Below are 14,696 nucleotides of genomic sequence, written 5' to 3' on the forward strand. Positions count from 1 at the left end.
CGTTAAAAGGCTCCCGCAAGCCGCCGCCGCGCTGCGAGGTGGCTGTGAGGGGTGAGGGGGTGGGCGGGGCCTTGGCTGGCGGCGAAGCCGCGCCCGCCGATGCGCGCGCGCCCCGGAAGTCTCGCGAGAGCTCCGGCGGCGGGGGGGGCGCAGCCGCGGGCGCAGCAGCAATGGCGGCGGCGGCCGCGGCCGTGTGAGGGAGGGCCAGGGCGGCCCGGCCCCGCCGCCGCCCCCAGCGCAGGGCTCCCCGGCCGCCACACCGGCCCCGGCACCGGCCACGACACCGGCACCAGCACCCAGACATGAAGGCGGCACCGGGCGGCGCCGAGGGTGAGTGAGTGCGGCGCGGGAGCGCCTTGTGAGGGGACGGGGGTGGAGGCACCGGGTCTGAGGAGCCACGGGCTGAGGTGTCGCCCTCGAAGGCGTGGAGAGCGAGGGTCGCAAAGGTGTGAGAGGTCTGGGGGTTCTCTGTGAACGGGGCTGGTTAGGAAAGAAGACGAGGAGAGGGGACCCCGTGAACCCACACTCACAGCCATACAAATATCCTATTTGAGAGGGCAGCCCCCCAGTCCGTACAAATCTCGCAAATACTCATACAAATATCCCGCTGGAGAGGCGACCACCTCAATATATACAAACATCCCAAATACCCATACAAATATCCCGTTTGAAAGGGGATCCTGTCAATATATACAAATTTATGAAATACTCACGCAAATACCCCATTTGAGAGGGGATTCCATCAATCCATACAAATATATCCAATACCCATAGAAGTACCCAGTTGGAGAGGGGATCCCATCAATCCACACAAACATCTCCAAACCCACCTCGGCCCTGAGGTCTGGGGGTAAATCAGCAGCAGATAAATTTCTTTGAAATCATCTTTAGCCCAAAGGTGGGAGGTGTTTTTTAAAACCTCCAGCGTTGCCTCGTGCTCTTCCCTGACTGTTCCTGTCCCCCAGAGGCAGAGAAGCTGAACAAGATGAGCTCCCTCCTGGAGAGGCTCCACGCCAAGTACAGCCAGAACAGGCCCTGGACAGAGACCATGAAGCTGGTTCGACAGGTCATGGTGAGGATTCCCAGGCTCTGCTTTCTTTTTGTGGTGGCTTCTCAGATCTCCTCAAGGTGTTTCTGTTTTGCCCAAGGTTTTCACTCCCTCCTGGGTCACTGGGGTTGAGGGGTGTCAGTCCTTGCAGGGCATAGGGGAGGGAGGAATGTCCAAGCTCTCCCTGCTTGATGAGCCTTTGCCTTTGATAATTACATGTTAATTTTCAGCTCGGTGCCAGGAAAAGGGTCGAACTTGTGTTTTTTATTTGCTGTTTCAAGATACTGTTTTGTAGAGCAGTTTGCTCCCTGTTCAGTGATGTTGAACACTGTGTTGTCTTTGCCAAAAATTAGTTTGAAGTATTATTAGTTTGAAAAACTATTAGTTTGAAATATTAGTCTTTGGGAGCGAGTGGGGAAGGAGGAGCAGGAGGCAGGGGAGAGCTCCAGCAAAGCCCTTTGCACATATCCAGGTGCTAAAAGTGTGCCTGGCTCCTTAGTTCTCTGCCCTCTCTCTTATAACTCTGAGTTTAGACCTGTTAAAAGTTGCTACAATCTGTTCTTCCAGCTGAGCAAGTTGCCAGAAAGCAAATAAATCAATTCCAGGCCTCCCTCTGTTACCTGCTCCCAAAGCAGGTACTGTTCTCCTGCAGGAATCAAGAGGAGGTGATTTGGGGATGAAATCTAACCTGCTTTTAGTCACCTCAATAAACCTCCCTTGGCTGCACGAAAGTTGCAATAATTCCCACTTCCTGAGGAATACACAAAAATGACCTTTTTTCTTCTTCTTTGTGACCAAGGAAAAGCGAGTTGTGCTGAACTCGGGGGGGCACCAGCACCTGGTGAGCTGCTTGGAGACACTGCAGAAGGCCCTGAAAGGTTGGTGTGTCCTCTGGGTGGTGAAATCCTGGGGGAACACTCCATGAAAACACCCAGGGCGCTGCTGGCACATCTCCTGGTGCTCATGTGAACATCAGCACACCAAGCTCAGGACCAGGCAGGACTGGCTGTGCTGCCTTTACTGGGAAAATCCTCTCTCTGCCCAGAGAAGCTGTGGCTGTCCCATCCCTGGAAGTGTCCAAGGAATTGTCCTGGATGGGACTTGGAGCAACCTGGGCTAGTGGAAGGTGTCCCTGCCCATGGCAGGGGGAGGGACTGGATGGGTTTTAAGGTACAGGGAATTTTTAATCCATCCCTGGATTCTGCTCGCAGCAGAAGTTCCCTTCTCTCTTTGCAGTTTATGAAGGTTTTGCTCTCTTTGTGCAGATGGTTCTACCTGTACTGGAGCACAGATCCTCTGTAGCTGCACATGGGAAGGAGTGAGCAGACGTGGGGGAGGGACTGACTGGCTGGGGTTGGGTTTGTTGCTGATTTATTCCTTGGGCAGTGCCAGCTCGTTGCAGCGAGCCCTGTTTCTGTTCTCTCCCCAGTCTCGTCCCTGCCTGCCATGACAGACCGCCTGGAGTCCATCGCCAGGCAGAGCGGGTGGGTCCCCCCGAGCTCCTGGGCAGGACCTTCCCTGCTTCCCTGCCCACATCAGCCCCTCCTGCTGCTGCTGGGCCCCGGGGGTTTCATGTGCATCTCACAGCAATCTCTGTTCTGTTTCCTCTGCAAAGCCTGGGATCCCACCTGAGCGCCAACGGCACCGAGTGCTACATCACCTCAGACATGTTCTACGTGGAAGTGCAGCTGGATCCCACCGGGCTGCTCTGTGATGTCAAGGTGGCCCACCATGGAGAGAACCCCGTGGTGGGTATTCCCAGGAAAGAGGGTGGGAATGCCTCTGTGGGTTTGGGATTGCTGTTCACCTCCCTCTCGTTTGAGCAGAGGAAATGGGTTGTGTTCAGGCATTGGAATTCAGGCATTGGAATGGGCTGCCCGGAGAGGTGGTGGATTCACCATCCCTGGAGATTTTTAAACGCAGATTGGACGTGGCACTGAGTGCCATGATCCAGTAAATGGACTGGATTTGGACCAAGGGTTGGACTCGATGATCTCAGAGGTCTTTTCCAACCCAATTGATTCTATGTTTAATGTTCCCCAACACCTGGAGTCACACCTTTGCTGTGTAACTGCTGCTTTCTGGTGGGAAGTAAAGCCCTCCATGGAGTAGTTTGCTCCTGTGGGATAATCTGATGCACAGTGTGGATTTATAGCTGGAAAAGTTACTTGAGGAAGTTCTTTCTGTGATTCTGAGACTTTTGTGGAAGTTATCACTGTGTTTCTGAGGGAAGGAAAGGGAAATTAATGGAATGGAAAGTACTAAAAGGGGGAATGCTGGAAGAAACTGGAAGAAAATGGCTTTATTGCCCTTCTGCACGTGGAGGAGAGTTTGAACTTGGTATTAGATTGGCTTCTTCTGAAGACAGACCATCTTTAATATCTACATAAAGTCATAGGTTTCCAACTTAAGGCTTCACAATTTGAAAAGTTCATTTGAGGTAAGTAATTTAAGAGGAAATATTCTTGCTTGAATTTGTCCCAGTGGGACTTAATGAGCAGAACTAGAACCAGAGCAGGGTGTAGTTGTGAGCATTGGGTTGTTCCACGGGAAGAGCTGGTGCTCAGGAATTTTACCCTCCTGATATTTTCCAGTTGCTGTGCTGCACAAAGCCTGAAATCACTGCATCCCACACTGATATCCTTGTTCTTTCCTTTCCAGAGCTGTCCAGAACTGGTGCAGCACCTGAGGTGAGTAACAGAGTTTACTGGTTGTGTTTTCTGACAGGTTTCTCTTTGCTGGGGTGATCTGATGGTATTTTCTACCTGGAAACACAAAGTGTTTCGTAACTGCTTCTTCCCCACAAAGTGTCTCCCCTTCTCCAGGGAGTTTGCTGGCTTTGCTTCAGATCCTTGTGATTCTGGTTGCTCTACAAGGTGTCTCCAAAGCCACAGCACTGCTTTAACACTGAATGGTTTAAAGGACACATTTTGTAGCTTTTATGTAGCAAAAGTCTCTTGTGACGTGGCTTTATATTAACAACACTTTCTATAAAAACCCCCTTCTCTGTTACAAATTTGAATACTTGGTAACTTTCCCTCCCTTTTTTCTTTCAGAGAGAAAAATTTTGATGAGTTTTCTAAGCATCTGAGGGGGCTCGTGAACCTGTACAAGCTGCCAGGAGAGAAGTGAGTCTGGAATGTATTTATATCCCCACACATAAAATCAAACAGGCCTAGACTACATTTACTTGTATCCACATATTTAAAGGAAACAAAATTTCCAAGCTGTAGGTGTGCACTGTGCAGTTCAAGTTTTCTTACTTTGTTCTGTTGTTGTTTTTTCTTTTTCCTCAGCAAACTTAAAACTAAAATGTACTTGGCTCTGCAGTCCCTGGAGTTGGATCTCCAAAAGATGGCTGGGATGTACTGGTAAGGATGGGTGGGTTTTATGTGTGTAAATAAGTGCTCAGGGCTCTGAGAAACTCCTTTTAAACTGCAGAATTCAATTGAGAGAGAGTCTAAAAGGCAAAGTAATAAGTTTGTAAACAGACAGATTCCCAAGAAACTGGGAAACTTCTGTCCATGTTTCACTGCTGTAGGTTTGGTGGATAAACCAATCATGCTCTAGAGAGAGTAAAGCAGCTTTTGTTCTGGCTGTAACAGTGTAAAGTTTAGAATCAGTCCCTCTGTGGGACCCAGAAATGTGTATTTTGAGCTGAAATCTTGGACTCAGCATGCGGATTTTTGGCTTGTTACAGACTGATTTCCTCTCTTGCAGGCAAGCCACCAATGCCAACCCCCTCGACAAGATTCTCCATGGCAGTGTTGGTTATCTCACCCCCAGGAGTGGAGGTACCTGTGACTGACACTTAAAAAAGGAATTAATTAAAACTCCCTTGCTCGGGGCCCCTTTCGCGGGCGTTGGTTTCACACGGAGCTGATGGCAGAGCTAGAAAATAATAATCAAACTAAAAGGGGGACGAGGTGGTTGGGTGTTTGTGTGGTCTTGGGGGTCGGCAGTGACCAGGTTGATTGTCAGGATGCCTGACCAGAAGCTCCTGTCCCCCAGGTCTGCTGATGAACCTCAAATATTACGTGTCCCCCTACGATTTATTTGAGGACGGCACCGGAGCCCCCGTGATCCTGCACGAGAACAATGGTAGGTCAGCTCTGCCAGTGGGGTGGGCTCCTGCTGCCTGAGGGATAGGAAGAGGAAGCACAGGTCCAGATTGGGTCCCCTCTGCTGTCACCTTGGGGAAGTCACAGCTTGGCTTACTGAGGACACAGGTTTAGTGAGGCCGGGTGTAAACGCTGGCCCAGGCCACCACTGTCTTGAACCTTGTGGCTGTGCTGGAGGTAGAACTGGGCTCCTGATGGGGTGACAGTCTGCAGACAGAGCCTTTTCATTAGGCAGAATCTCATTTTAAAACAGAATAGTCCTCTGAAACTGCACAGCCAGTACCTCAGCTCTCTGGTGTCTCAGATCTATACTGCTTCTCCTTCAGTCACTGAACTTTACTTCTGTATTACAGAGTGAATCAGGCACAAGATGTGATCCTTGGGGTGTCCTGGGCAGGGCCAGGAGTTGAACTCAATGATCCTGATAGGTCACCTCCAACTCAGGATGTTCTATGATTCCATGATTTATTTTGTTACTGAAATAGAAACATAGAATCACACAGAATGGTTTGGGTTGGAAGTAACTTACAGCCCATCCAGTCCCACCTCCTGCTGTTCCAGCTTCCACTAGACCAGTTTTCTCCAAACTCAGTCCATCCTGGCCTTGGACTCTTCCAGGGTTGGGGAGTTTATTTAATTCATGAAGTATTTAATGTGTAAAACTCCCATTGGTGTTTTTTCCCATCAGCTCACGTTACAGTTGGGTTCTTTCCCTGTTCCCCTGCAGTTCCTCGCTCGCTGGGTATGAACGCGGCCGTGACAGTCGAGGGCACCATGACCATGCACAAGCTTCCCATTGCTCCCCTGATCATGGGCTCCCACCCCGTGGACAGCAAAGGGTAAGGGCAGGACAGGAGTCCCACACTCCATCCTCAGCTGCAGTCAGAGAGGGGAGGTGGCTGCATTGTATAAATGATGTGTGTGCTGTCTCTAAGCCAAGAAACACCTATTTCAGGACTCTGACCTGCTTTGGAGCAGCGTCTTTATTTTTAATGTGTCTTTGAGCAAACATAAACACCGTGTCAGGTGTTCACAGCAGAGGCCAGAGCCGTGCCCTGCTCCTAATCCAACCTGTTGTCCCCCCACTGTCCCAGGACCCCGTCCTTCTCCTCCATCACCAGTGCCAACAGCGTGGATTTACCGGCCTGTTTCTTCCTGAAGTTCCCGCGTCCCATCCCGGTGTCTCGAGCTTTCATTCAGAAACTTCAGAGCTGCACAGGTGGGTTGCAGACCTGTCAAGACACATTCCCTGGGGTTTTATGGACGTTTCCCTGGTTTCTGTCCATAAGTGCTGCCGATTTCCGACGTGTGCCAGGGGATTTGCTCGAGGTTTCGTGGTGTTCGCGGCAAAACCCGGACGGGCTTCCCGGCGTCTCTTCCTGGCTCCTGCCGTCATTCTGTGCCCTCTTGTGCCCTCAGGGATCCCGCTGTTTGACACCCCACCCACGTTTGTTCCCCTGTACGAGCTGATCACGCAGTTTGAGCTCTCCAAGGAGGCCGATCCCCTGCCCTTGAACCACAACATGCGCTTCTACGCCGTAAGTGTGCTGTCACAGCCAGCCTGAGAGACTTGGGGCAGCCTTTGGGGGGGTTCAGCTCCTTCAGGTGTCTTCCAAGTAAGGTAAAGGAAATTGGTTCAGCATTTATTAACGATGAGCTGTCCATTATTAACCTGAGCTATCCAAGCATTTGGATTCGGGTACAGACATGAGGCCCTGGCACAGGTTGCCCAGAGAAGCTGTGGCTGCCCCAGCCCTGGAAGTGTCCAAGACCAGGTTGGACGGGGCTTGGAGCAACCTGGGCTAGTGGAAGGTGTCCCTGCCCATGGCAGGGTGTGGAACTGGATGAGCTTTAAGGTCCTTTCGAACCCAAACCATTCCATAATGACCATGGTAATTAGGAAAATCAGGTGATGAGAAATGCTTTGCTGTTGGGGTGCAGCTGCAGAGAGGAGAGCAGAGGTGTGGGGCTGAGCCTTCCCAGGATCTGTCGCTTCCTCTTGTCCAGACTGTGGTGTGTGGCTGAATGAATTGCATCAGCCTGGGAGAAATCCTGATTTTTAAATTTATCTCTTGTCAGCTCTAGAGGATTCTCCCCTTGGAAGGGCTGCCATACCATGTGAAGCTGTTTTAGTGGGAACAGTGAATGCTGTTGGGCAGTTCCACTTCTGAGAAGCCAAAATCATGTTTTCCTTGTTCAGATTGGAAGGAAAACATTCTCATTGTTTGTCCCTTTCATCCAGAAAGGTGGTTTGGTGTCGCTGGGATCTGGACGCTGCTCTGTCCTTCTAAATGTCCATTATCCCCTTCCACCCAGTTGGAGTAAAGCCCAAACTGTCTGTCAGGCTCTTCCAGGGCAGCAGCACTGTTACTTCCTGAACAAGGACGCCCCTCTCCCGGATGGAAGGAGCCTCCAGGGCACTCTGATCAGTAAAATCGCCTTCCAGCACCCGGGCAGGGTTCCCCTCATCCTCAACCTCATCAGGCACCAGGTGGCCTACAACACCCTCATCGGCAGCTGCGTCAAGAGGACAGTCCTCAAGGAAGGTGGGTGCCACAGCCAGTGGGACCTCATGTGGGGATCATAAACCCTGGGTACTTTTCCCAGATGCAGGAATAAAAAATGAGGTCTGAGCCGCTTGCCTTGTTTTTTTTTTTCCCCTGGTTCATCTCCCACGTTCCCTCAGTTACCAGTTCCCGTGTCTTTCAGATTCTCCCGGGATCCTGCAGTTTGAGGTTTGCCCTCTCTCCGACTCCTGTTTCAGTGTCTCCTTCCAGCACCCCGTGAACGACTCCCTGGTGTGTGGTAAGTGGGCTCAGTGACACCAGGAGGGGGTTTTTGGGAAGGCTGGCAGGGTCTCCTTGCCCTGTGTGCAGGGCTCTGACCTCTCCCAAACTCTCTCTTCCAGTGGTGATGGATGTGCAGGACTCCACCCACGTGAACTGTAAGCTGTACAAGGGGCTGTCTGATGCCCTTATCTGTACAGATGATTTTATTGCCAAAGTTGTTCAAAGGTAAGCTGGAATCCTGTCCCTCCTCACACTCCCAGTCCCATGGATGAGATCTCTGCTCTGCCTCCTGTTTATCCAGCACTTTTGGAGCTGTTCTGTGGGTGGGTGGTTGGAAGAGGGGAAAACTGAGAACCCTCCTGAAAATTCCATCCCAGGCTGGTTATTTTTGAGTTGGTTGTTTGCACAGGACTTTTATCGGGGTTCCTTCACCTCAGCCACGTTCAGAACAGAGCAGGACATTCCCAGGGCAAGGACAGCTGTTAAGCTGCCACCTTTGGAGTGAGAAGAGCTGGTTTTGCTTCCACCAGTTATAGATTTGTCCTCCCTGAGTAGAATATGGTGGTATCATTGATTTTTGATCAATGATCTACTGGAAGGTGACCCTGCCCATTGCAGGGGGTGGAACTGGCTGGGCTTTAAGGTCCCTTCAGACCCAAACCATTCCATGATGGTATCATTGCATCCTGTGCTTTTGAACTAAAAGATGATGATCTCTCAGCTGTTAGTTGTTGGAGTTAACTGGTTCTCTGTGATTGCAAGGAGGTGCATAAAGGCACGGGTGTCTCCTGGCTGGGTAAGTGTGGTGGGATAAGTGTAAATCCAAGCAGAACAGGAGGACATTTACCTGCTGTGGAACCCTGGACCTGCTGCTCTCTTGTGCAAGCCCCTCAGTGGTTGTTTTGTGGCTGGTGAAGGTGCAAAGCCCTGCAGTGCCCTTTGCTGACCCCTTGCTGTGTGTTGCAGGTGCATGTCCATCCCTGTGACCATGAGGGCGATCCGTAGGAAAGCAGAAACCATTCAAGCTGACACCCCAGCCCTGTCCCTCATTGCAGAGACAGTGGAAGACATGGTGAAGAAAAACCTGCCCCCCGCCAGCAGCCCAGGGTATGGCATGACCACAGGCAGCAACCCAATGAGCGGGACCACCACCCCAACCAACACTTTTCCTGGGGGGCCCATCACTACTTTGTTTAACATGAGCATAAGCATGAAAGAGAGGCATGACTCGGTGGGCCATGGGGAGGACTTCAGCAAAGTGTCTCAGAACCCTATTCTCACTAGTTTGTTGCAGATCACAGGGAATGTGGGGTCAACCCTTGGCTCAAGTCCGACCCCCCCCCACCACACACCACCACCAGTATCCTCACCAGCCAGCAACACCAAGAACCACCCCATGCTCATGAACCTCCTTAAGGAGAATCCCCCTCAGGATTTCTCCACCCTGTATGGGAGCAGCCCCCTGGAAAGGCAGAACTCTTCCTCTGGCTCCCCCAGGATGGAGATGGGCCCCGGGGGGAATAAGCAAAAGAAAAAAAAATCCCGCGTGCCGGCCGACAAGCCCAAGCACCAGACTGAGGACGATTTCCAGAGGGAGCTCTTCTCCATGGACGTTGACTCCCAGAACCCCATTTTTGACGTGAACATGACCACAGACACCCTGGACACCCCCCACATTACTCCAGCCCCCAGCCAGTGCAGCACTCCTCCCGCCACCTACCCCCAGGCGCTGCCCCACGCCCAGCCCAGCATCCAGAGGATGGTCCGTCTGTCCAGCTCCGACAGCATCGGGGCCGACGTCACCGACATCCTCTCCGACATAGCGGAGGAGGCCTCCAAGCTGCCCCCCAGCACCGAGGACTGCCCACCCATGGGGACTCCGGTCCGAGACTCCTCTAGTTCAGGACATTCACAAAGTGCCCTCTTTGACCCCGACGTGTTTCAGGCCAACAGCAGTGAGAACCCCTACACAGACCCCGCAGACCTGATCGCTGACGCCGCTGTGAGCCCCAACAGCGACTCCTCCAACCATTTCTTCCCAGACGGAGTAGATTTCAACCCTGACTTGCTCAACAGTCAGAGCCAGAGTGGTTTTGGGGAGGAGTACTTTGATGAGAGCAGTCAGAGTGGAGACACTGATGATTTCAAGGGCTATGCATCCCAGGCTCTAACTAACTTAGGGGTGCAGGTCCTGGGGGCTGACGGGGGGGAAAATAAATTTAAGGGGAGCAATCCATCGGACACGGTGGATTTCAGTATTATTGCAGCTGCCAGCAAAGCTCTGGGCTCCTCGGACATCATGGAGCACCACAGTGGAGGTCAGAGCCCCTTGCTGAACACAGGGGATCTGGGAAAGGAGAAGTCTCAGAAACGGGTAAAGGAAGGCAATGGGTCTGGAAGTGCCATGGCAGGGGCAGGGATAGACGGGAAGCCAGGGAAGCGCAGCCGGACACCATCCAGTGATGGGAAAAGTAAGGAGAAGCTTCCCAAGCGGAAGAAGCAGGAGACAGATGGGAAATCTCCATCTCACAGTTCATCAAACAGGCCCTTCACACCACCGGCCAGCACAGGTGGGTCCAAATCTCCAGGGAGTTCAGGCAGATCTCAGACTCCTCCCGGGGTGGCCACTCCCCCTATTCCAAAAATAACCATCCAGATCCCCAAAGGAACAGTGACTGTTGGCAAACCATCGTCGCACGGCCAGTACACGAGCAGTGGTTCTGTCACCTCCTCCAGCAGCAAAAGCCATCACAGCCATTCTTCCTCCTCCTCCTCTTCTTCCTCTTCTTCAACCTCAGGCAAAATTAAAAGCAAATCAGAAGGGTCTTCTGGCTCAAAGATGAGCAGCAGCCTCTACTCTGGCCAGGGCGGCTCCGGGTCGGGTCAGTCCAAGGGCTCGGCCCAGTCGGTGGGAAAGCCGGGATCCTCCCCCATCACCAAGCACGGCCTCAGCACCGGCTCTGGCAGCACCAAGATGAAACCTCAAGGAAAGCCATCGTCGCTCATGAACCCTTCCATGAGCAAACCCAACATCTCCCCGTCCCACTCGCGGCCCTCGGGGGGGTCTGACAAACTTGCCTCTCCCATGAAGCCCGTCCCAGGCACTCCCCCGTCGTCTAAAGCGAAGTCCCCCATCAGTTCAGGCTCTGGTGGGTCCCATATGTCCGGGACTGGGTCAGGCTCGAGCATGAAATCCTCTTCAGGAATGGGATCCTCTGGGTCCATGTCGCAGAAACCACCTCCCTCATCAAATTCCTCCACGGCATCTTCCTCTTCCTTTTCGTCCAGCGGGTCTTCCATGTCCTCCTCCCAGAACCAGCATGGAAGTTCCAAGGGCAAGTCTCCGAGCAGGAACAAGAAGCCCTCCCTGACTGCAGTCATAGACAAGCTGAAGCACGGGGTGGTCACCAGTGGGCCCGGCGGGGACGACCCCATGGACGGACAGATGGGGCCCAGCTCCAATTCCTCAGGCCATGCCATGTCCTCCAAACACAACATGTCCGGGGGGGAGTTCCAGGGCAAACGGGAGAAGAGCGACAAGGAGAAATCCAAGGTCTCTGTTTCCGGAGGGTCCGGCGACTCCTCCAAGAAGAACTCGGATTCCAAAAGCGTCGGGAGCACCGGGGTGGCCAAAATCATCATCAGCAAACACGACGGCGGCTCCCCCAGCATCAAGGCCAAAGTCACCCTGCAGAAACCCGGGGAGGGCGGCGGGGACGGGCTCAGGCCCCAGATGGCCTCGTCCAAAAGCTACGGATCCCCCCTGATCAGCGGGTCCACCCCGAAGCACGAGCGCTGCTCCCCCAGCCACAGCAAGTCCCCGGCCTACACCCCCCAGAACATCGACAGCGAGAGCGAGTCCGGCTCCTCCATCGCCGAGAAGTCCTACCAGAACAGCCCCAGCTCCGACGACGGCATCCGGCCCCTGCCCGAGTACAGCGCCGAGAAGCACAAGAAGCACAAAAAGGAGAAAAAGAAAGTGAAGGACAAAGACCGGGACAGAGAGCGGGACCGGGACAAGGACAGGGACAAGAAGAAGTCCCACGGGATGAAGCCCGAGAGCTGGTCCAAGTCCCCGATCTCGGCGGAGCAGCCGCTCTCCATGGCCGGCAGCGCCATCCTGGCGGCCGAGAGGCCGTCCCGGGCCAGCCCCGAGTTCCTCATCGGGGAGGAGGATGATGATCTCATGGATGTGGCTCTAATTGGCAATTAGTTCTCTGACAGGAGCTGTCTGCAGGGTCCCGGGGGGGAAGGAAGGAAGGATCCATCCCAAACCCGCCACGGGTGTGTTTGGAGAGGGGGAAAAAAAAGTATTTCCAAGGTATTTCCAAGATTTTCAGATCTCCAGGGTCTGAGCAGAAGGTGTGAGTGCCAGCACCTGCGAGCACTTCCACTCGTCCTGAATTTACAAGTATTGTCGTCCCACTGGTGGAGTCCTGGGGGTGAAGCTGATTGTGGGAATGTGGGGGCAGCCCCCAAACTGGGGCCAACACAGACATAGGCTGGTCTGGGACATCCCAGTCCCTCTGCCCTCATCCCATTCAGGAGAAGTTCTTTTTGGATGTAGGAAGTTTTAAAGCTGTTATTTTAGGAAATGTTTTAGGGTTTGGGTTTTATTCTCTGGAAGAAGGAAAAGCGTAAAGGTTTTAATTTATTTGATTTCCGTGGCGTTTCTTCGCCCAATGCCCAGCTCGGGGCGGGCTCTGCGTCCTCCTGGAGATCAGGATTTTATCCCAGGTCACAGCACTGAAGGGTTTCTGCCTTGGGTTTGACTTCCCTTCCCTTTTAGCTATTTATTCAGCTCCACATGGGAACGCCCTGTGCTCCTCGTTATCCCCAAAGGGAATTTGGGCAGCTCTGGTGATGTTGGTAACGTCCTGGCACGGTGGAATTCCAGCAAATCTCAGTTGGAAAGGGACTCCTGTCTCCATCCAAGCGCTGCTTCCCTGGGAGCTTCCCTGGAATCCCCTCGTGCTCCTCGGCTGGGAATTGCTGTCACACACACAGGGATTAGTCTGGTGTCCTGCTTGGCACTGGCAGTGCCTGGAGAACAGTCCCTGAGCAGCTCAGCTGGGAGAAGAGTTGCAGCAGAAGCGCCGATTTCCTTAAAAGATGGATTTTGCCCTTTTGGCTGGAATGAGGAGCATGACTCAGGCGTCCTCTGGGTCCTGGCTGCTCTTGTGGTCCCTGAAAGGAAAGGAGGCTCAGGGGAGTGGTTTTATTTTTAAAAGCAGTTTCATCTGATTCACTCGAGAGGAATGTGGGAAATCAGGAGTTCTGCAAACACATCTCCTTTGGGATCACGGACTGAGCGGGGTCCTGCTCCCACTGGAATTTGCTATCTGTTCTTGGAGACCAGGATTTCCCTGTGGGAACGAGGTTCTGCTTCCTCTTTGGGGCCTCAGCGAGAAAAGGTGTCAAGGATTTGAGTTCCCTTTAAACCACTGAGATTTCCTGTCCTGGGCTCACCCCAGGGATACCCCAGGAAAGCTGTTTCTTTTCCAGCTCTTTGGAAAGGCCAATGTCTTTGTCCCGTTAATTTTAGGGATTTTTCACCTCTTCCTCCTGCCTCCAGCTGAATTCCGGAATGTGGGAGTCTTGGAGTTCTCCCAAGCCCTCCCAGCTCTGGAGAACTTCCCTTCCTGTATTATCCAGTATTTATCCTTTGTCCTGGGCACTGCAGCCTCCCCCTCCCCAGCGCTCCAGGGGCTGGAATGATAGGAAAACGGGAAACAAATCCCAACCTGGAGCAAATCCCGTTATCCCACACAGCATTGGAATCATGTGACTGCCACGACGAGGATGTAAGGAATACAGTGCCAGAGGAATTTACCTGGAGACCCTGCCTTGGGAATGACGAGCTTTCAAGTGGAATCCAGGCTGGGAATCCCCCAGGAGCCGTGTTTTCCTGCTTGGAAACACACGAAAAATTGGAAGGAAATCCCGTCCAGCAGCAAAATGAACACAAAAAATGTGTTTTAGAGGAACAAACTGCACACGTTTGCTTTCCCCTCACCCAGACCAAAGCTCAGTATCCAAAATTCCCCCCTGTGGAAGGTGGGAACAGAGGGAACAACGTCTCCTCCGGCCGCTGCCAGAGGCACAGGTCCCAAATTTAAAGCTTTTCCCCCCATTTTGGTGCCCTGTCCCCTTCCAGTGGCAAGTCCTGTGAGATAACTGAGGTGTGAGACTGCACAGAGGCTCTCTGGGCTCCGAGAAATGGTTTATTTTTGAGCTATTTTTGCTTATTCTCGATGGTTTTACATCTTTCAGTATTTTGGAAAGATTAAAATAAAGTGAAAATTAAAAAAGTAGCGAGCCAAATCTTTTAATCTCAGGTGGTGAAGCCAACACGGAGATTAAAAGAAGCTGGTTCTTTCCTCGCTGATCATGCTGTACATAAACCCCTGAGCTGGAAAAAGCGCTGGAATTGTAAATAATCCCGGCTCCCGCGGCAGCTTTTTGGGGCGGAAAGTGGAATTTTGACTTTTTTTTTGAAATATTGCAGAGATCACGTTTATTTACATGCGAATAAACCCCTTTGGTACAAAGAGCTCTCGTGGGGGGTTTTTTTGGGGGGGAGGGGGGCGGGGAAATGGGGAGGGCGATCCCCGCCACGCTTGATTTTCCCGCGGGAATGACATCATCGTGACGTCACGCCGGCGCGCGGCGCTGATTGGCGGAGCGCGGCGGTCCCGGAAGGGAGGGGCGGGGGACGCCCCCCCCCCCCCCCCCCCC

General features: G+C 52.8%; 1 protein-coding gene across 1 annotated transcript; it reads left to right on the forward strand.

Moving 5' to 3' along the window:
- The first annotated feature begins 235 nt into the window (after nt 1-235).
- On the forward strand, nt 236-14,511 carry MED1 (mediator complex subunit 1). The gene is made up of 17 exons (XM_027666407.1): nt 236-330; nt 966-1,072; nt 1,848-1,926; nt 2,478-2,532; nt 2,664-2,796; nt 3,710-3,738; nt 4,105-4,176; nt 4,345-4,419; nt 4,769-4,842; nt 5,060-5,149; nt 5,897-6,008; nt 6,264-6,388; nt 6,589-6,707; nt 7,514-7,715; nt 7,879-7,974; nt 8,078-8,183; nt 8,925-14,511. The coding sequence occupies exons 1-17, from the start codon at nt 303-305 to the stop codon at nt 12,169-12,171; spliced, it is 4,749 nt and encodes a 1,582-aa protein (XP_027522208.1). The 5' UTR covers nt 236-302; the 3' UTR covers nt 12,172-14,511.
- Nucleotides 14,512-14,696: the final 185 nt, after the last annotated feature.

Source organism: Corapipo altera, unplaced genomic scaffold (genome assembly GCF_003945725.1).
Source record: "Corapipo altera isolate COAL_440 unplaced genomic scaffold, ASM394572v1 200, whole genome shotgun sequence".
NCBI lineage: Eukaryota > Metazoa > Chordata > Aves > Passeriformes > Pipridae > Corapipo > Corapipo altera.